Source organism: Embiotoca jacksoni, unplaced genomic scaffold, assembly GCF_022577435.1.
Source record: "Embiotoca jacksoni isolate LCO1_2020_lvr unplaced genomic scaffold, fEmbJac1.0.p SCAF_22, whole genome shotgun sequence".
NCBI lineage: Eukaryota > Metazoa > Chordata > Actinopteri > Embiotocidae > Embiotoca > Embiotoca jacksoni.
Window position 1 is genome coordinate 10,735,079 of NW_027185363.1, and position 26,690 is coordinate 10,761,768.

General features: G+C 41.4%; 2 protein-coding genes across 5 annotated transcripts in view; both read right to left on the minus strand.

The window, feature by feature from the left end:
- ankrd12 (ankyrin repeat domain 12) overlaps nucleotides 1–18,715 on the minus strand; it is a 39,810-nt gene extending 21,095 nt beyond the window's left edge. For 2 of the 4 annotated variants that reach the window (XM_069157915.1, XM_069157913.1), the window contains exons 1-2: nucleotides 18,485–18,715; nucleotides 543–656 (exon numbers count right to left, since the gene is read on the minus strand). In XM_069157915.1, the coding sequence (XP_069014016.1) occupies nucleotides 543–602 (60 nt within the window). In that variant the 5' untranslated portion in view covers nucleotides 603–656; nucleotides 18,485–18,715. Of the gene's footprint in view, nucleotides 1–542; nucleotides 657–11,854; nucleotides 12,288–18,484 lie in introns of those variants that run through there. The other 2 variants (XM_069157914.1, XM_069157917.1) reach the window with 2 other exon arrangements.
- Nucleotides 18,716–20,327: 1,612 nt separating this feature from the next.
- ndufv2 (NADH:ubiquinone oxidoreductase core subunit V2) lies at nucleotides 20,328–26,033 on the minus strand. Its single transcript, XM_069157919.1, has 8 exons — nucleotides 25,909–26,033; nucleotides 25,169–25,222; nucleotides 23,854–23,916; nucleotides 23,247–23,363; nucleotides 22,923–23,091; nucleotides 22,366–22,475; nucleotides 20,649–20,725; nucleotides 20,328–20,525 (listed from the first exon to the last, which is right to left on the minus strand). The coding sequence occupies exons 1-8, from the start codon at nucleotides 25,948–25,950 to the stop codon at nucleotides 20,432–20,434; spliced, it is 726 nt and encodes a 241-aa protein (XP_069014020.1). The 5' UTR covers nucleotides 25,951–26,033; the 3' UTR covers nucleotides 20,328–20,431.
- Between the last annotated feature and the right edge of the window lie 657 nt (nucleotides 26,034–26,690).

A 26,690-nucleotide genomic window follows, 5' to 3' on the forward strand; every position in this document is an offset into this window, starting at 1 on the left:
TGCTTTCAGAGCGCTCTATTGGCATAAATGTCCACGTTTTCATCAGTGTGTAATCACCTGAAACCAAGTGTTTTTCTTAGCTTACAACTAGCTGTTCATATCTGCATAGAGAGCAGGTCCTCTTCCGGGAAGCTCGTTTCTTTAGGAGCCCAGAAGGGACAAAACAAAACACGAGCTCTCGAGAGAGTTTTGTAACAAGAGTGTTCAAGTGGTTCACTGCTAGCGGCCACGAAATCCTACAGACTGCTCCTTTAAAAAAAAAAAAAAAGCGAGATGAATCTACAATTCCGTAACGACCAAGCAAATGCTATCTGCCAACGCCATCTTTCTTGACCATGTGATTCCCCCCCCCCCCTCCCTCAACTCAAGACTTGCACCGAGATAGAAAGCCTTCGCCTGACCCCGTGAATGCATTTTCATGCATTTACTTCTGCATATTAATTTTAATGGCACCATAAAGTACAGAACTTCATGCAGTAAATGTTCATTAGACCGGTTTGACATAGATGGTCTTCAGCGATATTCAGTTATTCCTTGCATACCTTCTTCCCCGCCTGTTTATCCACCATGGCTCCATCTCTGTCGCTCCCAGGTTTGGCCATGGTGTGGCACCTGACTAGCTTAGACAGCTACAGCGCAGCAGGGTCATCATGCACCTGGAGACGGAGAACACAACAACAGTGAGAAGGACTTCAACTCTGCCACATCACTGTTTGAGTGGATGACCGGTCTGGGAAGTTGTTTGCGTCGGCCACTGGCAACAGCAAGAAGTAGTTTTTAAATGCAGGTACAATTAAATGAGAATTCTTCACACAGGCTCTGCTTTCAGCGAATGTCTGTATCACAAAGGAAACTGGAGTTAAGTAAAGAAAAGTCACTTATCCCCTGAGAGCAGCGGAGTGGCAGTGTACGAAATACTAAGCCACTAAGTGTAACCCAGCTGTGTTTCAGGACGTCGGCCCAGTGGCTCAACAATCAAGGGATTTTTATTGAAATTTCCATTCCTCGTCTTGCGTACGACCTTAAAGGACGGGCAGGAAACAACTACATGAGATGGCATGAATCACAGCTTTAGGGACTCTTAGGTTTCTGAGGAAAACACCCCCACCCTACGTGATGTCACTATGGCCTACTCATCAGTGTAACCGAGCTCTTTGATGTGGTTTGTGACGCTGTAGTAACACATGTGGCGCACTGCGGGTGCCTGCAGCGCCCGGAGAAAGTACAACACCCAGGTGAACCTGCCGCATGGAGCCGACGCAGCATGTGACAGTTAACGTGTCACATGAACATGGCAGTTTTTAGTCACAAGACCCTTTTCTCAAGTACTTCGAATGAACTTTCCCCACTTCCTTTTTACACACTTGCACAGCATCTCATGATTCAGCAGAAACAGCCCCGTTTCCCTGTGAAGGTCCAGTGATTACTTGTTATGCAGCTACCAAATTGAGCGGGACAGCCCCCATTACTCAATACAATTCACGTTATAGTAAAGATCTATCATTTCAAGAAAGAACCACCAAGATTTTTTTTAAAGTATTTCCCTTATTTCCCACAAAGAAACCAGTAGGTGTAAACCACCTCTCTAAATAGCACAGTAGTAGTTTTCCCTACTATTCTGGAGATTTCTTCCAATCAGCACCCTGTTTCCTCAATCAGGCTTTAGTAATGTTTAATTACATAATTAGATCAACAATATTTCACTGTTAAAGCCATTGCTGGGAGAGACAGCAAGATGTCACAGTGTGTGACTGGAAATTATCACGAAAAAGGTCCAATCATTTTTCCATCCTTAAATACTTAAAAAAAAAAAAATCCACAGAAACACAAAGAAATTCAGCACGACATCATGAAAAGGCCACGAAAGTAATGTGCTTCTGAAACAGAAGATTAATTGGTACATAATTTGCGCGTTTAATAGTAATTTTAAGGTGAGAAAAAAAAAAAGTTTGACCTGGATGAAAAACAGATTAGATCAATTCTCTAATAACAAGTGTGTTTGCTGCAGCTTAAGTAACAATCAAATTTATAGACTCTCTAAAAACTGTGGGTTTTTAAATCAGGATCTCCACCTTAGCTTATTTCTTTTGGCTCAAGGCCATGCCCATGACTTCTAGTGAGGTCAAAAATCCTGATTTGAAAATCAGTGTTGACATTGCTCAGCCTTCCCCCTCTACGGCTCGGTGTTTTTCCTGTGGGCCTGTATAAATGTAGGGGGCAAAAACTGACAGGACAAGGGCAACCGGCAGCCTTGAATGACAAGGCCTGCTGCTAAACCAATACCAGTGAGATGTCCATCATTACTAGGTAATAGTTTTGGTCTTAAAAATGTCACAAAACAAAAAGCAAAAAAAAAAATTAATGGCAATCTCAATTTCCGTAAGTCCCAAAAGTTAAAAGTTTTGTAAAAACAAATTAAAGAAGCTTCAACTATTAAATGTCAAATGTCACCTCGCAGTTTCCATCCCTGGCTGCCAAGACTCATTTTATGTACTGAAGACTTTAATAATCATTTCATAAAAAGCATGAAGTGTAATTTGTAAGGATATATAACTACAATTGACTGGACTTTACTTTGTTTTTTTAAGCCTTGTTGTTCTTGTTCTGCAGTATGTCTACTGCATTAGTGCGTAAATTCTTTGAAAGAACCAAAACAAAGTCAGTTTCATTATTTGTGTTCACATGCTCGGCCAATGAACCCGGTTCTGGTCACAGCTGTGGACATGCAAAATAAACAATTCTTCCAATATGGACTTGGCCGCAAAAGACGTCACGCATTCTAAAACGTGGATGCTTCACGCATAACGTCACGCCAACAGCACAGACGATCTATACAAATCGCCAGCGTTTCAAGGTGCACACCCGAGATCGGTGACGCCAACTCGGTATCCAACACAAATGTGAAATGTGGTCACGGTCTTCCCCTTCTGTTCCCGAGTTACAGTGTTTGAATACCAGCCGGGAAAGTACAGAACAAAATGTCGCCGCCTCGAAGTTGACCCTTGACATTTTTGGATATACAATGTCATCGCGTCATCCTTTTATCCCAAACGCTTTGTCAGGTTACCGTGACTTCGTCCTCAGACCACTATATTCGAATCAGTTCATCTTTTAGTCCCGATGGACGTTTGTACTAAATTCTGAGAAATTCCCTCAAGCTGTTCCTGAGATATCGCGTTCATGATAATGGGACAGACTGACAACCAGAAAAACATAATGCTTCTGGCTGTTGCCAGTGCAGACGCATAAAATATTTCAGAAACAAAATAATTACCATTTCTTAAATTCCTCGGTGACAATTTCATATTTTTTGTAAAAGCAAACCTCAGAAACCTCAACTACACCATGTTTAGTCTCTCTCTCTCCCCCCCCCCACCCCCCCTTCAAAAAAAAAAAAAAAAAATCTCACAAACCACTTCATCCAACAATGTTTCCACAAATAGTCAAAGTACATCTGCATACTGTTTATATCTACTGAGGCAGCCAATCCTGTCAGTTGGGTCTCTGACTACAACAGCGATTGCAAAACAATAATCCGTTGGGACTAAGCGACACACCACGCTACCCTGCATGCAGCACATGCTAGATTAGCCCGGGTCTTTCTACGCAGACCGATGTACATAATGCCTTTGAAATTGACAGAAAAGTGAATCTAAAAGGTTGCTTTTTTTCTTTTATTTATTTTTATTTAAAACTCCAGACACCGCCAAATACGAATGTAATGTTGTTTACATTTTTTTTTTAATTTTTTTTTTACCCGAGAGCCAAACATGCCGGTCCCAAAAACAGTCAACACAATCAGCAGTGACACACTACAGCGTCATTACGGAGCGATCAGTCCGCCGCCCACGTGTGAAGCACAATCAGAAACACGCCACTGGAGATAAACAGATCACAACAGAAGAAGGCCTTCAATTAGGAGATGTCATCCAGATGCGACATAAACAGCGGGCATGTCCGGGCCTCTCGTACGCATCACCTTACCACGGGACCATTATGTGGCGCGTTCAGGATTTATGTAAAAGCCACAAGTCTTACAAGTTTAATCAGCTAAAGCACTTCAAGACAGACGCATGACGGGCATAAACGGAGCTGCCACGCAGCTGCACATGAAGGAAGGAGCAGGAAACTGCCGTTGACATTTGTTTTTAATGTACTTTACTTTCAAGTCTCAGTGGAACCTGAATTTGTATAATGTAGAGGACAAACTGTTTTTTTAGTGCGAGCTACTTCATCAATTGGTTATATACTACAAATCTGAGAAATGATTTGATAAGTGTATTTTTCTTCTTTTTTTTTTTTTTTTTAGCAAAACACCACTTTCCCTTCATTTTTGAAGTTCTTAAAGCTTCTCAATAGGTAAAGTTGAAATAGTGAAAATGAGTAGTTTTAGCATTTTAAGATGTCACGTTGGGCTCTGAAAAACTGCAATGGGCTTTAAAAAAATAAAATCAAAAAATACTACAGTTAATCAAGAAAACAACATCTATACACTGAGGCACGTTGATGCAGCCCAACTGTTTTTCATTTGAATCTAATGCGTGACCAAATCTGTACGTTGGAAAGTAGGCCATATTTAAGCAGTTACACATGCCACTTGCTTTGCCAGGCGGGAACCAGTCCCACTTGTTCGCAGCACTAAATCACAAGGAATAGGACGGCTTTAAAGGAAACCAACATTTTGTTTCTTCGGATACTTTCACAACCTCTGCTGATCCTGAGTATATGAGCGCGGTGTCGACGGGTATCCTTTTTTCTTTTTTTTTTTTTTCCCCCCCAACGCGCGGCCCCGCAGCGCAGCCGAGGCCAGCGAGAGGTCCGCCATTAGTCAGCAGATAGCCAGTAAGCAGCAGCATTGTCATTGAGGCAGCTGAAAGGGAGAATTGAGCTGCCCACAGTGAACACGTTGGTGTAAAGAGGCTCGTGTATCGGGGGGGTATTAAAGCGGTATGGACAGGCCAGGACCGGACCAGAAAACAAATGCTGACGGGACTCCAATCTGGCCCAGAGACGAGGCGAGGAGGGTGTGACTATAATTACAGAGGTATTTTGGACACTCGCCAGTTTGGCATTTGCATTCACTGCGTTTCACGAGCAGCTCAGAGCTGCGAAAGCCTCTGCGAGCTCTGCCATTAACCTTGGGCTGTTTCAAGTCGCGACCTAACCCTGCCTTGACGACTGCTACGGTTCACAGAGGCCAAACCTGAGATGAGCTTGGCGTGGGATCTCGTACAGTGAAAACTGAGTCATGTGCAGCAATCATCTAACCTACTTAATATCAGTGAAATAAACTATGAAACCGCAGAATCACAGATGGAAAAAGGTTGAGCGATTTACTACGGGGAGAGAAGCGTCACCAGAGACACTCGGGACGGCTGGTTTCCTCCGTCCCAACATCAGCGATGTGGTAAATAATTCAGCAACCGAGACACTGACGAGCAACAACAAATTACACTACAGTTTCAACTAATGATCACGTTTTCATTATTGATTCATCTGCCAATTATTTCCTAACAGAATAAACATTTTGTCAATGAAATGTCCCAATTAAAATCCCAAAGGGACAAAGGTACAGGTGAAGTAAAAAAATACAAGCTGCAACCAGAGAATCGTCGGCTTTTTTTCCCACCTAATTCAGTTAACTAATGAGAGTGGCTGATTAATCTTTGTCAAACATTCAATTAACAGCGGGGCTGTAACATTTAGTCAATTAACAGCTTTGATTAAGCGACTATTTTAATGACTCAATATTTACCCGAGTAATATTTCAAGCAAAAAAATTCCAGATTCATTAAATCCAACCTCTAGATTGAGAGGATTTTTTTGTTTGTTTGTTTATTTAGTGTGATAGTAAATGTATTAAAATGCAATTAAAGCAGCATTAGTCAAAAAGATAACCGTTTTTAATCCCTAAATCTTTCAATTCGTGTCACTGACATCATGTCACGGACTCTGTTTGCCACAATAGCTTCATTATTGTAACGGTTTCAGTGGATGACCAACATAGAAAATCAAATATCACAATATTTCTGACCAAACACCTCAATAATCAATACTGCAGCAGTGTTGTTGTGATGAGCATTAGTCCTTTCACAAAATATTTTCACAATTAGGTTTTCATAATCATTGGTAGTGTGGATTATAAAGACAAAATTATTTCATCACTTTACTGTGATGCAGTCTTTAAAATCAGGAATGAAGAAAAGACAACACTAATGCCACAATATTTTATCCAAAATCTGAGATGCTTTTTAGTTTAATAACATATTAATATAATATCAATATATTCCACAGCCCTATGTCAGTTCACATGGTTAAAAAAATACATCAGTTTCTGAATTACCCTCTTCAAAACCAGGACAGGTTGAGACGAAAAAAAAATACGAGTCCGGATTTAAAAAAATTCTAAATATCCGTCTGCACTGACTGAACTAAGTCAGTGAAATCCCAAGTTAAGTGTGCTGGCTGCACTGCTGGTCCCTCTGAGAAGCAGATGTCTCTGTATTTATTTATAACCTGGTGTTCCTGCCGTCTAACTCCACTTGTTCCTGACTAACAACAATAACAACCATTTCCCTGTAGTGCTGGAGCATGTTGGGCTCCGACAGCGCAGCGCGGCTGCCGGTGCGTGCGTGTCCTTGCGCGAGTGCAGCGGATTGGGGGGTTTGAGCAAAGGGGAGGGTATGTTGGGGAGGAGGGGGTGGGGGGTGTAGCTGGGATGGTTGAAGAGCACACACTGTACGGTAACCTGATCCACTGACTGCAGGATGGGACGGGGAGGGAAGAGGGCTAAGAATAGCACCGAGCCTGACACACAGCATGCAGAGTACGCAGCCAGCAGCAGCAGCAGCAGCAGAAACAGCAGCAGCAGCGACATTATTCCACTACAGCTTCCAGAGTACCGCCTGCTGTGAACTCTCGCACACAACCATGTGCAAAATGCATGCGATTTCCCCCCCCCCCGGTCCCGCATGTGGCTGCACTTACGATGGCGCTCACAAAGGAACCTGCTGCAAAGCCGGCTCTGAATGCACCGCTGGGTTTAAAAATTGTTCTGCGGACGGAGAAATAAAAACCAACTGAATTAGTGGCATGAATGTGTAAACATTTTCAGTCGATTTACAGTCGGATTTCCCGACAAAAAAGGAGGCCGGCAAATCTGTAACTCGCTCAAGGAGACACACTACGCTTGCTGCAACGGTAAACAGCCGGTCACGTGGTTGTGGTCCTGTATGCCGTAGGGCTAAATGATGGGGGAGGTCTCTCTCAGCTGCACATCCACTCCCAGCCTCCTCCTCCCTCCTCCTCCTCCTTCTCCTCCGACTTCCTAATGAGTAGCAGGACAAAGCCAGGCGCAAAGGCCCCGATTACTGAGACTACAGGAGAGGGGCAGGAGAGGCAACAATACCCAGCGAAGAGCCAGCCATCTTCAACGGGATCACACATATACACACCCACAGGATACCAGCCTCCATGTTCATATTATAAACCAAATAATATGCCTGCAAAATACAAAATACCCACTCGCACTATGAACCCAAAATCTGTAAGGTGCCCCAGAAATGTCGAATACAATGATTTTCCGCTTTCCATTTGTATTCCGCTTTGAATACAAATGATTTTTCAAAAAGATGGGAGGAAAAAAAAAAAAAAAATCAATATAATTATTTATCAGATAGAAATATTAAACCTCGGGCGGTTCAGTTCGTTGTGTGTATATTATATGTTATGTATGATTATAAATTTAAATTTTGGATTTGTCGTTACTGGTTGAATTAAGCAACAAACATTTTTTTTTTTAAACCGTTAGGGTTATTAAGTCATCGTTCTAATTTGTAGCCACAGAGTTCAAAACTATTCAAAATGTCATGAAGTCACAATTAGTTAACAAACCTTCACATTTCTAACGAAATAAAAACACTCAAAATATTCTGAGCCTCGTCTATCTGTGCTCCCATACCGCCGTCAAATCATTCTCATGACTCAACTGTGCACCAAGTTCAAAGGCAAAACATTTCCAGCACAGAAGAAGTGCAGCTCCTCTCCTCCCGACACCGGGTCGTCTGATACATTTCGACATGGACAAACAGACAGTAAAAGACACTGGATGCCTCGAGGCGTCTGTTCACCTCTCGCTACCCTAACACCAGACAGAGGAAACACGCCTCCTCCTCCTCCTCCTCCGACCGGAGCGTCTGGCCTTCCTTCCACTAGTTTTGGGGTTGTATAAATACGCCGGCCACGTTGGTGGGAAGAGGTGGAGAGCTCTGGTTTGACATCTTGCACATGGGAAAAGCATGGGCGGCTACTGCCAATAGCAAGAAGAGCTATAATATTAAGTAACTGCTAGAACCGGAACCAGTCTGCTGCCAAATTCCACTTAACCGGATTCATTTTTGTTTGTGTGCCAGCCACAGTAAAACTGTGATATTGACGGACATTACCGGTTGTACAAGTACAAGGGAGCACAATATTCTGCCGTGGCTGCTTTCATTTTACTCATGTCAAAAAAACAAAATCAAATTCGGTTACTTATTTCATAATTATCCAATCAATAAGCTCCTTGAAAACCCCCGAAATAGTTTTGTGTGTCCTAAATGTTTATTCCAATGCAAGATCGAGTGCTGAAATGTTTTCACAGCCTTATCCATTACTTAAAAGCTTCCACTAAAAACAGGAATGGCTCCAAATTCCCACGGGAGAGGCTCAGGACATGGCTCACGGACAAATCAAAAGCCTCATAAAATAGCCTGATGTTTGCACGACGGAGGCGTGAGTAGGGTTAACTTTACTGGCAGGAGAATCAGGCTGGGCCTCGGACTCACGGAAACACGCCCATTAAACGGGCCCGATGAGAGTCTGAGAGCCTTAAGAAGCCTACCGCCACCGCTCTGAATGTAGGTTAATGATCAGATACCCAAGCAGGGGACAGGAACAATGAGGCCTTTACTGCTGATTACGGGTTAAAAGGAGCGGGAGGGAGGGGACGAGGGAGGGATTAGAGCAAAGGTTAGGACCTAGGCGTGGGTCTTGTTCTTATTTCCACCGCTGTGCCAAGTTCACATGACTGAACCGAACACTGGAGAACTGTTGTTGCTCAAGGAAACTTTGAAATACACAGTACGGACGGAGAATAAAAAAATCGGATCCAAAATTAGCACAATCCTGGAATGTGCAGTAAAGACAGCATGCTAAACGATAAACAGGACTGCTCCTCATTTTCTTATATTTTTGGTAGAGAGGCACGATTGCTCTCCAGGGTATAAACTACCACGACGCATTAACTCGAAAATATGACATTGGCGATGCATGCATTTGCACAAAGTGGATAAATAAAAGACGCCTCGTCAGCTTTGGACAAATTGCACCCACCTCTTCTCCTTTCAGCAGACGAACTGGTTGTGGGCAGCGTCCAAAGACCCTGGGAGGCAAAGACTCGAACACAAAACACCGCCGCGGACAACAAGGTGTCACAACCACAACGTCTCCTGGCTTCCGTACGAGCAACGAGCCGGCCGCGGTCTGAAAAGTATCCCGTGCGGGAAACGTTGTGTCGGTTTTCGTTATGACATTCGAGACGTGACTCCATCCGCACCCGCCACGTCCCATTAAGCTCGACGAGCCGTCGGTCCCGATCGCCGGCCCGACGCATGGCGGCCCCGCGCGGTGCCAAAACCGCAGCTTTGCAGGTCCAGAGTGAGCCTCAGCGAGACCGGCGGGTAAACGATGACTAAGCATCTTACTGCCGAGCATGCAAACATTTCAGCTCAAAACAAGAAGACGTAATTCACCGAGCAAACAAACAATCGAAGCTGATCGTTAATAAGCCCATTAACTAATCGATTAACAGCCTACGGACGATTTTTTTTTTTTTTTAGTAAACGCCTCCGACACTTCTGAACCCGTCTTTATTTGACACTACGGTTTCAATGAACAGGAGCAAAGACAATTCCCGGAGACAACATTTCCAGCCGTACGAGCATTTTTAGAGTCTGCGCGTTTCCACAGTCAGCGCTGCGTCAGAACCAGCGTATTAATATCCATATTTTTTAGATATCTATTTGTATTCTAAAGTATTCCATTTAAAAGGTGAGGCTGTGTCGGGTGACAGGACACAATCCCGGTGACAAAGAGGCTGTAGACATTTGCCGTGTCAGGAGTCGGAGCTTTTACCTTCCTCCTGTCATTTATAACACCTGCTTTTTAAACATAAAAAGACATTCGGTGTAATTTATTCCAACGGCCGTCAATAAGCTTCACACTCGCATGACGCACGGCAGAATATGGACAGCTGGTTTGACTCCTCCACATTGTAGTGCTATATTGGCATTTCAGATGATGTGCAGTTTTGTGTAATGGTGAAGTGGCTGAAACGAGCAAACACTAATCTATCCATACCAGCATGTTCCTGGTCTAAATATACAGCCAAAAAAAAACAAACAAAAAAAAACATTTCTAAGTGCCATTAGAAACTATTGGCAGCGCTGGAATGTTTTTACTGTGTAGGCAGAAGACATATCAAATTGTTGAATAAACATGGCCACTATGGGCTCTTAACCAGGTTCTCATTAAAAGTTGCTCTCAACCTAGATTTGGGTGTTTTTTTTGTGTGTTTTTTTTAAAGCCTTGTGTTCGGTACAGACAGTAGGCCAGAAACATAGATGTTCTACCTTTTACCTGGACATGTGAAAACGTAGCAATCAAACACTCCTACATTGTGCAGGAGATAAACAAGAGCACTGTCAACATCACTAAATGATGTTTCACCATCGTGTAAATATCAAATCCGTGTCATCCCAGTCCGTTTGAGGCCAACTAAGAACCATTAACATTATACAACTTATTGAGCCATTTTAACACCTTTCTATGTATTTATACAGACTTTTTTTTTTTTTTAATTATTATTATTATTATTCCACTTCAGTTGTTTGATCTTTGCAATAATTATATAGAGAAATATACTATAGTATATGCTAATTTTAACTGAACGCACAACTGGAGTAGGTCAACTGTAAACATAGGCTATTTGAATTGCTGAAACTGTATTGTAATAAGACAAAGGCCCCTCACATAATTTAAACAAGCATGTTGAAGACATTGTTGATTTTCTTTGTTTTGAGTGTGTTTGTTATCTAATGAAGAAAAAAAACAAACATAATGCTGTTCTGTAAAATGTCCTCACTATTATTCTACATATTGGTTAAAAAAGCTGATAAGACATCGAGTCTAAAAACAACCTATTTCAAATCCATGTTCAACACGGTGATTGTATGCGGTGATTTTGTGTGCTGCAGATCATTTTCTGGATAATGTATGTAATTGATCTGAAAAATGTAACATTTCATGAATGTGGCTGCGCTGTTTATATCTTAGTTTTGAACCCATTTAAAATGGAAACGAGCGCAGACATGCATCGTATCAGAGCAGCACGAATAGTTCAACAGGCTACTGTTGGTGATTAATCACATCTGATCACCTCACCACCAAAACAGAAAGTTCAGAGTCAGATTAACGGCACGTCTAATTCTAACAATCAATACACATCCGCAGAAATCGTCCTGTGAATGAAACTCTCATCAGCCTATTTTGCGGCAGGGGAGTCTTCCGCAAGCCCGGTCACTAATAGAGCCAGAGTAAATCGGATACAACCGCTTTCTTTGGCATCTGTAAAGTGAAAGCAGCACAGCAACGAAGAATGCAAACCACACGCCCTTTGTCAAATTGTCTTTTTCCACCCCCGAAACTATCAGCGCACACCGTCGTCTCCCTCGCTGCTCGTTCAGAAAAGGAAAACTTTAAGGGCTCGTTAATAATTGAAACCCCTACGACGCTGTAATATTACAACCCAGTTTACCCATCCTCCTGTGTCATCGTGCCGTGTCCGGAGTCCTGCAGGAAGGTCACGGGCTCTCAAGTTGTGGGTCTTTAAAAGCCAATCGTGGATTATCAAGCCGTTACACACCGTGGTACTGCACTCAACGTACCAAACAAAAACAACGCTCTGCACACATTCAGCTGCTGGCAAAGGCCAGCACATGTTGTGTAACCACGAGGCTCCACCCTCTTCACACATAGATAGATACACACACACACACACACACACACGCACACGCTGGGCCTCTCGAAGACGCAGATACTCGGCTGATGGAGCCAACTGCAGAAAGGCTCTGGCCGGGCTGGAAGCACGTCGTATCATAAACGCTGCTGGTTCTTTCACAGCCTCGTTTCAACTGCAACACAATAAACGCAGTCGACAACTTGAAGTGAAAGTAATAAGAGAGACGAATTTCAAGCTGCATGGAATACAGGAAACAAGATGATTTCTGCCTTTGGCTCTTTGTGTTTGAGGTCGCTTTTGTTTTTTGTCCTATTTCTTACAAACTTTTCGAATGTCACTCGTCCTTCGAGGCTGATCTAACTTCAACACGGCCCGGTTGGAGTGACAGGAGGGCTTCAGCAGCCTTCGATGACCATTAATAGCAGTTCAACAACACTTAACGTGCGCTGGAGGAGAGACTAAAACAAACCTTCTAACCGTTTAGGGGGGGGGGGGGGGTTTCCCTGAAGATATGGCCCTGACGTGATCACTCAAAAAAAAAAAAAAAAAAAAAAAAAAAGGGGAAGTGCATTCAGAGTGTTATCTGAGTAAAACAGTTTCATTGCAGGCAGAATTCATACCTGCGTTGTGTTGCTGGTGAAACGCTGCGTGATGACATAAAGGTTAGGCCGAGAAGACAAAAAACAGAGGCCCAAATATATCAAAGAAAGTCTGAGCCTTTAGGACTCATAAAGGCTCCTCTTACGATTCAAACTAACAGAGCCCAAACATTCAGAAACCATTGGAGACCTTAATTTCCTTTCCTCCAAAACCTTCAGTTCTTTCTTCTTTACCAGAACAATGACTGCTAAATTGCCTACGACTTTCTTTTCCATTCCACTGATCTGCATTTACGCCCCACCACCTCCATGTGAAGGTCACGTCTCTACTCTGTCACCTCTTATTTGTCCTTTTCTTAAATTACTACGGATACCATTCAAAGAAAATGCATACTGCACTATACCTTTGGATGGATACACCCACTGGTTTGTTAAGATATTCAGAAAAATCCTAAAAACAAATATAAAAACTGGTAATATCTTTTTTTTTTTTTTTTTCTTTTACGCAAAAGCAAATAAATATAAATGAGACAGAAAAACATGTTGTCTTACCCATCCTATAAATCCAAATCAAATTCATTGCAAATTCTGAAAGCAGCACGCTGCAGGGAGGGAATACTGTACGTTCTTGTATAATTGATCCTGCATTACAGCACCTTGGTCAATACCCTATTCTCTAAGAGGCTTATAGTTGTTTGCAAAGGCTATACTGTAGAAGGGCCGTGGTATGGTATCCCAGTTACACACTAAATCCTCCATGTGCTTATGTTCATTAAGCATGGAAATCCTGAAAAGGTTTCAAACTAATTTACCAAATCTGCAATCAGGTTGTAAATACAGCGTTAACTGTATATACTTATAATCAAACTGTCCATTATTGGCCTCTTTGTGGCCGTTTTTCGTTACGTGGGTCTGCACTGCTTTTGGCGAACCCTCTCCCTCTCTATGTGCTCGTATAAAGATTTGCCTGGACTGCACGTGTAAAACTGATGTGACTGCAGATCCTCCCTCAACTGATTTTCATGATCTGGCAGAAATAGGAGGAGAATACGATTTTTGAGAATCCAGACCTGTCACTCAATGCGTCCGGGTGCGATCAGAGGATGAATGCTGCCATTAGATGTTGCCAAGACAGCCAGAGAAAATAATATTTCAACCAGAGTAAATCTACTCCTTGGTGAATGTGATCAAATTCTTCAGACCAGCACCACATCAGGACTGCAACAAACCACTATTAGGCTAATCATTTTAACATTATATCAAGTACTATTATAAAGGCAAAGAGCATAAATAAAATGCTCTCAAAATGATGTAATCTGACTTAGCAGCTAAAAACTGAACTATTCAAGTAGAACGCAAACGACTTGAAGCAGTGACCTTTAAATATCTTTGACTTTGTTAATAGCCATTACTTTCAATTGACGTATTTATTTGTTTTTCTAATCGCACAAGTAACCACCCAGTGGTTTGCTCATTTCCTCAAAGTACCACAAAGCTTATATGACATCATATCACCAAGAAACATGAGTCGGTACCCAGTGGCTTCACAACTGTTTAACATGTCGCGAATGGGGACATCCATCCATCAGAGCCAAGGCTCACAGTTTCTTTCCAACACGCACCATCAAAAGACCAGACTGCGTTAGACTGTATGAAAACCTGTGCGCAGGCTACATGGATAAGCAATACAAACACATCTATTGTCGGAGAAAAATAAGGATGGCTAACAGTGGAAGGAAAAGGCTCTGGAGGAGCAGCAAAAACCTATAAATGAGTCAGTCGAGGAAACCCCGGTAGAAACGATGAGAACCAGGAAATGAACGTGTCCAAAGCCAGTTCTGACAATAACATATTCTGTTGTGGGAACTTTTTGGACAAATACAAGACTTGCCAGCTGGCTTGTGACATTAACAGTCATCAAGTTAAAGGTCAACCAATATTTGGCCATTGGCTGCTCCCCCTATAAATGTGGTGTGCATAGAAATTTGATGATGGCGTTAGTCAGATGACTATCATAATTAAAAGGCGCATATTTAGAAGATATCGTTTGCAGTGGTCACAGACAACGAGTTCATTTGCTTATCGTTTATGCGACAGCCATCAAGGAAATTGACCTGGCGGGGTCTTCGGAGTCGGGTTTTGGTGCTGTGCGACCCCGTTGGAAATCAAATGTTTGGACTAGAACCACACAAACGGCAAAAGCGGTCAAGGTACAGCAACCGGCGGCGGCGCCGCCGACACTTCACAAAAGGAAAGAGGACAGTGGTCTATCCTGATGTGTTGATGTGCGCCATGTCTTCGACTAAACAATTTAAGTGGGTAGTTTCAACGAAAAAGCAGAACATTTGAAGTCAGCACACAGCTTTTGTGTCGCACTGCATTACATTTGTACAGGTTTCTACTTTTTCTCGTCACAAAGTGAATGAGTGCATATTTACTACAGCGTTTAAACATAAACACCCATGGCAATTTATGTATAAAACCACCGTATAACAATCGACCGCTTCACTAAATAAAATTGTCGTCCGTCATAACAAAATTGACTTTGGTTGTTTTTAACGATCATTTCAGTCATACAACTGAACGAAAGCTGTCCGTACAATTTTTTTTTTTCCCTTTTTCCAGAGTTGATGACAAATATTAGTCACCATCGCGTGGTTTGTATTTATTTGCATTAAACTGGAAATTGCAGACTACCAGGAAGAAAAACATTGAGAGACTGCACGTATACACCTCGGCTTCCAAAGCGCAACGGCACTGGTGCCAGGATGCCCATGAAACAGTACGGCGATATACTGCAATATCAATTATCTGTCCCACCTGTAGTCGCACAACCTTTAGCACTGCGGGATATCTCATTCATTTTCAGCCAAATCACCATCTGATGCCTCCGCCGTTGCCAGTGGAGTACTGAGATATTAGCGCGAACTCATTACGGACACCAAAAGAATTCGTACTGAGAACGACCCCAAAAACGTGTTCGGCAAAGTGGATGAATCTGATTACGCTGGTACGCTAACGGAAAGCCTGCTAATCCCACCACGCGCAATTAACTACAAAATGGCAATGAAGACTGTAAACCCTGGCAGCAGACACGATGCTCACACCTGAAGCACTATTACCCTAATATGAGAAAACTAAGCTCTATTCATAAAAACAGTCAAGTTTCTGCACAGCCATGGCAGTGATTAACATGTTTACTGTAGTGTCTATATAAAAGGATACTAAAAAAGATTAAAAAAAAAACCAAACCAGTAAATAATGGATTAACTAACCTACTTAAAATAAAATGCTCCCCCTAACAAATATCATGCATGTCATAACAAATAAATTACAGCCATATTTACCCCCTTTATGGCATGACATGGCATGACATGGCATAAATTGAAGCTTTGTTCTCCCCCAAACATCTAAATTGCTGTAGAGTTTTGGAAACAGTAAATATATCAAATTAACGAGATTACTCCTAAAAGTACTTTGTTATTATAGCCCGCGTGCATTTTTCATCATCAGGGACTAAATTTGATGGGTAGGCAGAACCGAGCTTTGGTAATGAGAAAACATGATGCGTCATGGAAGATTAGATTTATGGTTGTCGTCAAGCAAACCACCACAATTTGATCAACTAGCTCCTTTTCTTTGTTTTAAGGTTTGACGGTGAACGAAATGAGCAAGTGTAGTTTTTAGTTTTAATCGAAAATGTTAAATGCATTCCAGCCGGGTATTTTGTTTGACAACCCAACCTCATAAGAGGAAAACGCAGACTGATGCTAACATGACGTTTTCACACTATGGGATGAATTTAGCATTAGGAAACGGACAAATACAGGTTGGCTTCGGCGAGTGCTAAGTTTTCACTCCGAAGTATCCCGGAGACTGACCAAATTCAATTCCCCATGTCACTAAAAATGCAGATCACTCCGAATAAAAAGGGCCACGGAGAGTGTGTGCTTTTGATCGTTGCCTTCTTGTTATTTCATTTTCGATGTTTAACTGTAAGCGACTTCTTCAGTTCATTTAGTTGATGAAATAATCATTAAACAACTGTGGCACGTTTTACTTCGTGTTGTTGATATAAGCGTTCTACTCTTGAGGGTAATTATGTTGTAATCCTCAAGAGTGTTCAGCAACAGAAAGTCAAACGGTCCCGCGATCACAATTTATTTTGTATTTGTTTTTTTTTTGCAAAGATGGAAAATTGTTACGTTAACATTACAAAATAATTATTTTGTAAACAGAAGAAAGAACTACACTGGCAGTCATCCACATTTAAGCTCTATCTCCCCTGCAGAAAGGCATGAAATACATCTTACATTTGATGCAGCTGTATTTTGAATCCCACTTGAATAAAAGACCCTTTGTATGTCCTTTTGATAACCATATTGTTCACGCACTGTCTACAAACGCATCATTACTCATTACCTAAAATTAACAGCACACAAATATATACGTAAAGAGACAAATAACATTTGAATAATGGGAATTTTGGTAGTGCTTTTGTTTTTATTAGGTTAACCTAAAATATATAATCGCCCTAAATGCAACGCGGCTCTTAAACCATTAATGTATTTTGAATTTCAGATTAACGTTTGGTTGATTCAGATCGGTCGTTTGCACAGACAGCCATCTAAAAAAAAAAAAAAAAAAAAAACAGGCAGCTTTTGTATCAGGCAACACACCCCCAAGATGTCACAGTCCCTGGCTGGGAGGCTCCTGGTTATTTAAGCTATGCTAGTTCCTTGCGTGCATGAAGCAAATCACAACTATATATATATATTTTTTTTTTTACTCTAGATTTGATAGCTATTATTCCCAGAACTGTGTTGCTTCTCAATATATATATATATATAAAAAAGGTGGCGTTGGCAAGATCATTGCAGACAACACCACCCACCTCGCGGTAATGCCGCTCGTGCTTTCCTTCCAATAAACACAGAAAGCAAATGTTGTTGAGCGCTACAAAAAATAATAAAAAAAAAAGTCAAGTTGTTTTTAGATAGTAAACATTAAAAAAAAAATAATAATAATAAAAAATGAGCCAATATATGATCAATCTAAAAATCCTTGAAAACGCGTGACGGGGGTAAATCATTTTGTTTATTCCTACCGTGTGCCCCCCTCCTCCTCCCCCAAAATAAATAAATAAATAAAAATTCAAGTTCACACCATTTAATGGCAATAACCGAGCACAGCACAGCCCGAGACAAAAGCCCACTGCAGCCCCTCCGCTGCCCTCAACGTCCCCCCCCCCCTTCCCACACCTCCCCAGCGTTTAAATCGAGCTAGCTAGCTCGCTCGCTTCCCTGGCTGCCTTCGGCTGGCTGGTTGGGGCTAACCCAAGCTCACTCTCGCTTCGCCCCGACATTTTTTTTTTTTTTTTTTTTTTTTTTTCCCAATCGGCTTTCTTGTACCTTCGCTCCACAAAAAAAGAAAAAAAAAAAAAAAAAAAGAAAAAGAGAAGGAAAAAAAAAAAAAAAAAAAGCGACGAGTTTTATCAAAAGCAGATACGACATTTTTTTTTTCTTCTTCTTCTTTCTCCGTTAAGCGGAGATAAAACTTAACTCGATTGTGTGTAAAACGCACGTGGCACACAAACTAATAAGCGAAGCTCACGCGGAAGGAAAAAAAAAAAAAAAAAAAAAAAACACACAACATTCAATTTTCGCACGCAGTTCACGTCGTTAGCTCAACATTAGCCTGCTCGCAGTTAGCCGGATGGCTAACGTTCACAGGGATTTTTTTTTTTTCTTCATCATCATCATGATCCGAAGCACTCAAACAACAAGCCTCGTTTTTTTGTTTTTTGTCGTTTTTGTTTTGCACTCACCTTTAAACCGGGTCACACGTCCCCCCCCCCCCCACACACACAACCGACTCATTCGGGTTCCTTTGCTATACGTGAATATTGCGCGATATTTAACGAGTTATTTCCTAAATAGTGGACGTTAAACCGTAGCCTACGGCTGCGTGACGTTCATCGCTGAGGTTTGAAAACATCGCAGCCGTTCGTCGCTCGTCCTCTCCGAGAAAAGCCCGAAAGCAAAACATGCAAGCGCCGCTCTCATTGGTCGAGGGGGGAGTCACGTGACGGACCCGAAGCTCCGCCGAGCTTATAAGGGTTCTCCCGTTCCGCTGGATAAAGACCGTAGACGGGTAACGTGTTTAAAAAAAACAACAAAAAAAACGATTTAACTTTTATATATATATTAACCGAAGCTGTGAGTAAACCGGCACTTTTTTATTTAAAAAAAAAAAAAAATTTAACGTTAAAGAGTTATTCGTTGTGCCCGTCGCGAGTCGGTGGCGTTTTTGTTTTTTTTATTATATATTTTTTTTTAACCAACTGAACGGGGGGGCTTTTTTTTTTTTTTTTTTTTTTTTTTTTTTAGCGTGCGAGTTTGGACCGAAAGGAATGGAGAGGGAGAACAGGAATGGCCGCTTGACGTCATCTTTTCCGCTGCTGTGTTGCGGTCAGTGGGAACTTTCTCGAACATCGTGGCTCGGGTTGGAGGGGGGGGGGGGGGGGGGGGGGTGTTAAACAACAGCAATGGCGGCTCCTTACTTTTCTCGTGAGCGTGGCTGCATAATTTCAGGCGCATTTTCGGCGACGCACCGACCGCGTTGCTTTGCCCTTAAGTGCGCGCCAATTTCTTCCTTTACGAGCCGGCCATAGAAATCGGTTGCGCAGTGACATTTGCATCATGGTGGTGGATTTTTTTTTTTTGTGCGCATGCGTCACGGTGCATAATGTTCTATGTTGCGGAGCAGGGTTGAAAGTTGGGGGGAGGGGCACCGGCTAGACACGAAAACGCCACCGGGGCGGGATGGAAATGAAATGACAGGAGCGGTTGTAGGAAAGGGGGGGTGTGTGTGTGTGGGGGGGGGGGGGGCCCGTGTTGTTGAAGGCGATGGCGAGAAGGTTTATCGTAGAACAGCTTGAACGTATTAACGTGACTAGTCAAAACCTTTTTTAAATGAAGAAGGCTGTAATTACATTTTGACTGGTCAAAGTTTTAATTTAAAAGCCTATAATTTGCCACCATGTTCCCTTAAATGATAGCCACAATCTAGTTTTAAGTATACCAATTGTGTGTATACGTATATGTTTTTATTTACACAAGTCAAAACTAAATATACCTGTGTTACTTGAATTGTAATCATTTCAACAATTAAACAATCTTAATTTGCTTTTGGATGCTTAAAACTATAATATTCAGAAATAATAAATTGCAAAAGGTTTGACCATCATATGAATTCAGTTGAGCTAATATTGGATGAAATGTCTGCATGTAATCTGTGACATTGCGTGTAGCGTTTAGGACTAATATTAAATCTATTTTGTGTGAAATTATTATCAAGAATTTCTCTGTTGGAAGATAAACGGGTAGGGAACCATTTCATGTCCCGTACTTGCTCAAGACAGAGACAAAGAATTTAAGAAAAGCTACTTGGCATTGTTAATGGAAACTGTGTTGTAACCTTTCCTTCTTCCGCAGCACATATGAGCTAAAGGTTTGTGATAGCCGACCAAATGGTCAATTCCCCCCCAGAAGAAGAGGGGTAGCTATTTACCGTTAAAAGCAGATGCATCGTCTTTACAACAGATCTGTTTAAAATTATGATCTTGTCTTTTTGTTGGAATCCCTGGAAGTGACACACTGACACCTAGGGAACAGGTTCATGAACAGTTTATTTACACAACGTGTTTGAGTTAAACACAATGGCTTCGGGGACAACTCGCTTTCGTAACAAGCAGAGGGCGGCCCGAACATGTCTACAGGTCCGATCTTACGCCGAACCCTGGTCCGGTGGGCGGCTCTGTCAGAGAAGTCAATCCACCTGCGGGCTCGCAGGAGAAACGGCCGCCCCTGTGGAAAAAGAAAACATGTTGTCATTTGCAATCGGGAGTACATACTGTACGACTGGAAATTCCAAACTCTTATCAGCTGAAAAATACACAAATTCATCTACTGTGCACGTTTTGCATGTACCTGGGTCCTGGTGGTGGGATTCGGCCTGCTTTAAGTTCGTCAATAATATCGTCCATATCCTTTGGTGTCAGGTCCTCCTAGAAACAAGAAGAGAGCAGCATACATGAGGAGAAAGCAGAATAGTGCGCTGCCAGGTCTCACGCTATGATTTTCACATCCTTCAAGCTGTATAAAAACCTTTTTTTTTTTTTTTTTTTTATCTAAAGAAAAAGTGGGAAGTTTCAGAGTCAAAATGCTACTTTTGCAATGAAAGCAGGTTACGATGATTATAGCTCATTTAAAACAAACAAAAAAAAAAGGTATTGTTATCCAGACGTGAATGTAGGATTGACACTGGCAGACAAAAATGAACAAATCGCCTTAAATAATCTTTTTTTTCTTCAAATTTCAACATAATTTGTCAGTGACAATAGGACATGCAGGGCTTTGCACTCTCATCTCTAATGCAATGTCACCATACAGCAGCAGATGATTCGGCGCCGTCAATAATTTATTCCAAAAGCTGCATCACTTATAGCAGCAGTCGGTTGTTATCCGATCCACTTTTTTTTTTGACAGTTCTCCATATAAAAGGTAATAAAAAGTTGGCTTTAATTGTCAGCGCAGTTCAAACCCTCCTTGGCAGGTTTTGTTTTAATCCTAGTCGGTGCTAAAGAGGTTAAAACCGAGTCCAATACTGTATATTTAAGTTGTTTTTAACAGGCAACTAAAGTTGTAGCCCATCAACCTTATGACAGAGCGGAAACAACATTTCACACCCAACCGAATTTGTGACGACGTTTTAAATTCCTAATTAATGTCGACTCTCATCCGACAACATTCGTGTTAAAAAGGGGCTTCAATTATTGCATTGTTTTGCATCTCGTAACGTGTATAAAGGCTTTTCTATTCCAGGGTGTTCAACAGGCGTATCTGTGCAGCCACGCTAATGCCGCCTCAGAGCTCCTCCTAAGCTTCTACCTCCAGATTTAAAAGCCCTGAATGTCCTGACACACATACGAGCGCTTATTCGCGAACGGTATCATCTCGAATTAAACTAAATGCATGTAATAATGACTGAATTAATCCAATATCCAAAGACTGTGTGCGTTTCTGTGTGCTAATTATTCACGTGAAATGCTGAAGCCAGCGCTGCTTTACTCTCGGTGTTAACACGTCGAACTTGTCTCGCTGTGACGATCACGCCTCAGCAGTTTGAGGTGTTGCAGAGAATTCCTCCTATGTTTGCTGTAATTGGGTCATTCACTCGTGCAAAGCTCGCAGTAACTGTAACTTGTCATTGAGGGCAGAAGTAGTAGTAGAAGTAGTTCCACGTAACGTTTCACCACAAATCCAAAAAGAAAACTTTTCACATCACATTTGGCTCATGAAATCGATCCCCCCCCCCCCCCCCCCCCCAACCCCCCAAACCGAATTCATAGACGAGACATCACTTGTTATTCCAGTCATATTATTATTATTAATGTAAGGCTGGTTATATTTCTGACACAGTCTTCAATGTCGACCCCGTTCATGTCTTTGTGTAGATCGTGCCACACCTGCAGTGGCTTTTAAAGGACAAAAAAATGTATATATAACACTCCAGAAATAGGGCTGAGAGATGTATTCTCTGCAGACATTCTTCACAAAACCCATTTCAGGGCTTTAACCTAATTTTGTTAACGTAGTTACAACGTTCAGTCGGGAAGCCACCTGCTTAGAGTAGTCAGACACTCACATAATAGTTGTCATTGATCTGGACCATCGGCGCATTCACACAGGCACCCAGACATTCCACTTCTATTAGCGTGAACATCTTGTCCGGAGTGGTTTCTCCAACCTTGATACCTGCGGAGAAACAAATGAAGAAAAGCTTTATGTTCAACTGATCCCTTCTGACAATCTACAGATCGTGTTACAGAAAGAACAAATATTTTCAGCTCGAGCAGTCGCGCCCGACGCGACACAGCTGCAACACTATAGGCGAGGTACGACGAAAAGTAAAACCTCACGATTTGCCTGATTGAAAGAACAAACAAATGAGCGTCTTCTGTTAAATGTCTCACGGGCTGAAGTATGTTAACAGTTTCCCGGCTTCATTTCAGTGTTGTGTGTTTTCTTGTTTGCTGCTACAACTCGCTGTTGTTTGAATACCACCGACAACTGTATATTTACATGCTTGTTCCCGATTTCTGTTTATCTCAAACATACACAATAAAAAAAAAAAAAAAATTCCATCTTCGTTTCCATCTCTTCATTGGTTTCTCAGCGTTAGATGGAAAATGACTCTCTTACCCAGTTTGTTTTGGAGGGCCTCCAGGATGCTGTCGGAGTTGCAGAGCATGCACGGTGTTGTTGTGCAGATCTGAATGAAGTATTTTCCCACAGGCTGACGCAGGAACATCGTATAGAAAGTGGCTACTTCATACACTCTCATTGGAGGGACTTCCACCACCTCGGCAACCTGAATTAATACAGTTACAGAATATTTAAGGCTCACTTAAATGATGCCAACAACGTTCTGGTGTATGAGAATTCATAAACATGTGATTTTAGTTGTAGGAAAAAAAACACTGGCATCACACTGCTGGACAACAAATCGGAGAAAAATCACTGTGCCTTGTTCATGACGAAGATGGGGAGCCATCCGTGCTGCCTCTGGGCTAAATCCAAGACTGGGATGGTCGCCGCCTGCTTGTGTCCAGTGGGGTACATAGAAATGATGGCCTCAATCCTCTGCAGATAAAATAAAAAGATATTTTACGATGACTGTGCAGTTCAGGATCCAAATTTCTCTGTTGTAATCTAAGTCAGACCAATTTAAAACTCTGGAACAATGTTAATAGAAAATGTTTCCCTGCACAGACATTTACAATGCAAGAAAAATTGCATAATTTTAAGAAAACTCTTTGTGAGTGTCAGCATTTTCCTGTACAGTGCTAAGTAGACAGTATCATCTTTGAGCTCTTTATAAATAAATAAAAAAACACTTAGACAAAATATTGCCACGCTCAAACAAAGGTAGAGAGGGTCAAAACAAAATACAATTATTATCATCCTAAGAGCAATTCACCTAATAAGGGCATCTCTGAAAGGATTAAGATTCACTCAAAAATGTAAATTAAAGGTTACATGTACAAGTGGGAAAATATCAGATATTGCTACTTAAAAGAAAAGAAAAACCACATCAGTCAAAAGTACAGTTGAACACAGCTGTCAAGCCCACCTTTTTGTTCTCCTCAGTGAACTCAAACGGGATATCAGGGTTGTTGTCGGGAGTGTCTCTGTGCTGAAACGCAAACAGCATCACGTTAAAGGAACGTTAACATTGGTTTGCACCGAATATATAATTGCCCCAATTCATCTCCAATTAAAATTTATTAGCAGACGTACATCAAATCCTGTTCACAAGCTATTAAAACCTCGAAGCTTTAATTAACAACAAGTAGCAGGTTTATGAGCGGCTAACAGTATCTGATGAAATATTGATAAGCCGCCATGTAAGCCCCGAAGGGAAACAGGTGCTACAAACCGACTGTAGAAGAAACTCAACACACATGATTATTATTTCTGCTTCTGCACACACTGCCCCCTTGTGAGCAGCAAACATCCTTAGTGCAATTAAGAACAAGAACAACTTAAAATGTAATGGTGTTTGACCTTAAAAAATGTCAAAGATTCCTGATTGAAGAAGAGTGCCAGAAGATTTTTTTTTTTTTTTTTTTTAAATTCGTCTAAACACAGGCCAAAAACACGTTTACTATCAAGGGACTCTGAAACCATAGCGTGTTTCCATTGCACGAGAATGTGATGTTGTCGCGTGGGTCCAACAGGCTCTAAAGGTAGCTCCCTGGATAAATTAAGAGTTTTTGGAAAACAAATACCTTCGGGATTACTCCAACAAGAACATAAACATACTGCATAATTACGCATTGGTCAAAATTTCACATTAGTATTATTAGCTAATGAATTCTAAAACTACTTCAAACAATATTGTCATGCAATAAGGGTAAATACAGTTTATAAAACTCAACTGACTAAAATGAATAGTTGTGGATTTTTTTTTTTAAATTGGTATTTTATATAAACACGGGAGTAAAACAAAACTTGTTTCATGAACAATCACGAAGTTAAATGGGCAGATAACCCAAATGTTTTGGGAACTATTGCACACAAAAAAAAAAAAAACATATCCCACTCGCAGAGGCCACAAAAAAACTAAATAATGGACAACTGTTCCGATAAACTGATGATCCACTGAAACCCACAATGTTGTGTTCAACGCCGAAACCGAATTGCGAGGCGTTCACCTCTGAATAGAACCCAGTCCAGTTGAACAGCACCGCATTTTACAGTCTCCAAAATGACCATAAAAAAAAATAAAAATCTGAACTTCACAATCAGACTGAACTGGTTTTACTTTATGCTTCACCTGTCAGCGGTTGAAATGTTACGGCTGATCACGCACAGCATCGGCAGCTCCTCTTTCTTTGACATCTTCCGCACACTTCATGCCCGAAACTGAAGAAACTGTGACTTACCACAAAGATGCCGCCGGCTCCGGCGCGTGCAGCGGACAGGTGCAGACCCCTGACCTGCAAACACAGAAGGTTACAGGTCAAATACCTGCTGACCTGATGAGAGCAAACTGATTGCAGTGTTGAACCAAGTTATCTAATATCAATTTTAACATTTTAATTTGAAATTATTCCCCCCCCCCCCCCCCCCCCCCAATTTTTTTTTTTTTGAAGAAGTGACACTTTGAAAAGGTAAGACTTTTGGAAACTACCTGAAAGGACATGAAAAGTCCCAGAGACTGAAGTCCTCCATGTTAAATAACTAAGGCTTAATTCTTGGGAGGTATATTTAGGAAGAATAATAAACCAAGTTTTGGTTGCAACTCAAAACACATAAATAAAACTTGAGCGTGATATACGACAAAGTAAAATATCCAGTGTTTTGATTTATACTTTTATGCAAATGCTGCCGTATATGCACTCAACAGTGCCAGTGATTCAAATGCCAAAGCTTTCCTGTACTATAGCCATCAAATATCAAAAGTCACAGTCATCTTTACATTGCTCATTTCTCCAGAAATCACCTTGTAAACGTTTGACAGCAGCAGGCCGAGTTAGTTCGCAATGCTGCTGCTACCCAATATCAGTTAGCTTAGCGGCCTCCGCTACGTGCCCTTGTCAAGAGTCACGGCGTTTTATCTCCAAATTAGTCATTACGGCGTTTAAATCTGTACCCTGGACCGTACAAAACACCCCAACCATACCGCCTGCGACGCTGCGGAGCGAACAGCCGCCGTCAGAAACATCTCGGGGGGGCTTGAAGTTTGGTCCCGGCGCGTTTAGCAAATGGACGGGACGGCAACACAAAGCGAGTTCGCTCACGTTCGATTAGCAATGTCTGACGTACGACGCACGCCTCCCCGTACGTCAGTCGCTGCGCCACTGAATCGATCCCAGATTCAGATTTGGAAGAAAAAAAACAACAACCAGATGATCTGACACCAACAGCCATCTGGACATTTGAGCTTTTGTATGTGACCTACCGTTTTCAAGTGACAGATTCAGATTCCATATTGGTAAATTCATCTATATTTTAAATTTTTTTTTTTTTTTTTTTTTTACATAGTGTAGTTATGAAATGTAATAATAGCCTGATAGCTGAAATAATTTAGCTTTTACACAAAAAGGTCCTTCTCTGTAAATTATGGATAAAATTGAAATTGCAAGAGTTGAAAACGACATGCTAATTAACATAAAATCAACACAGTGCAGTCAGAATATAGATATATTTCAGTGAACATTATAAAGTTGCAAGAAATAGCATTGTTTATTTTTCTAGGACTGATACATTATATGATGCATTATAATTTAATTCAATTTGTAAAGGGCAAATATTATTTTGTGTTTTATTTTTTTTATACCTTCTTATGGTTAATTTTGGAGGGTTTTTTTTGCAAGTGAATACATTTTTCTTATCATTACCATGGACTTTTTTTTTTTTTAAAGTAGTGAGATGCAAAACAAAGCTGGTCCAAAAGTGTTACAC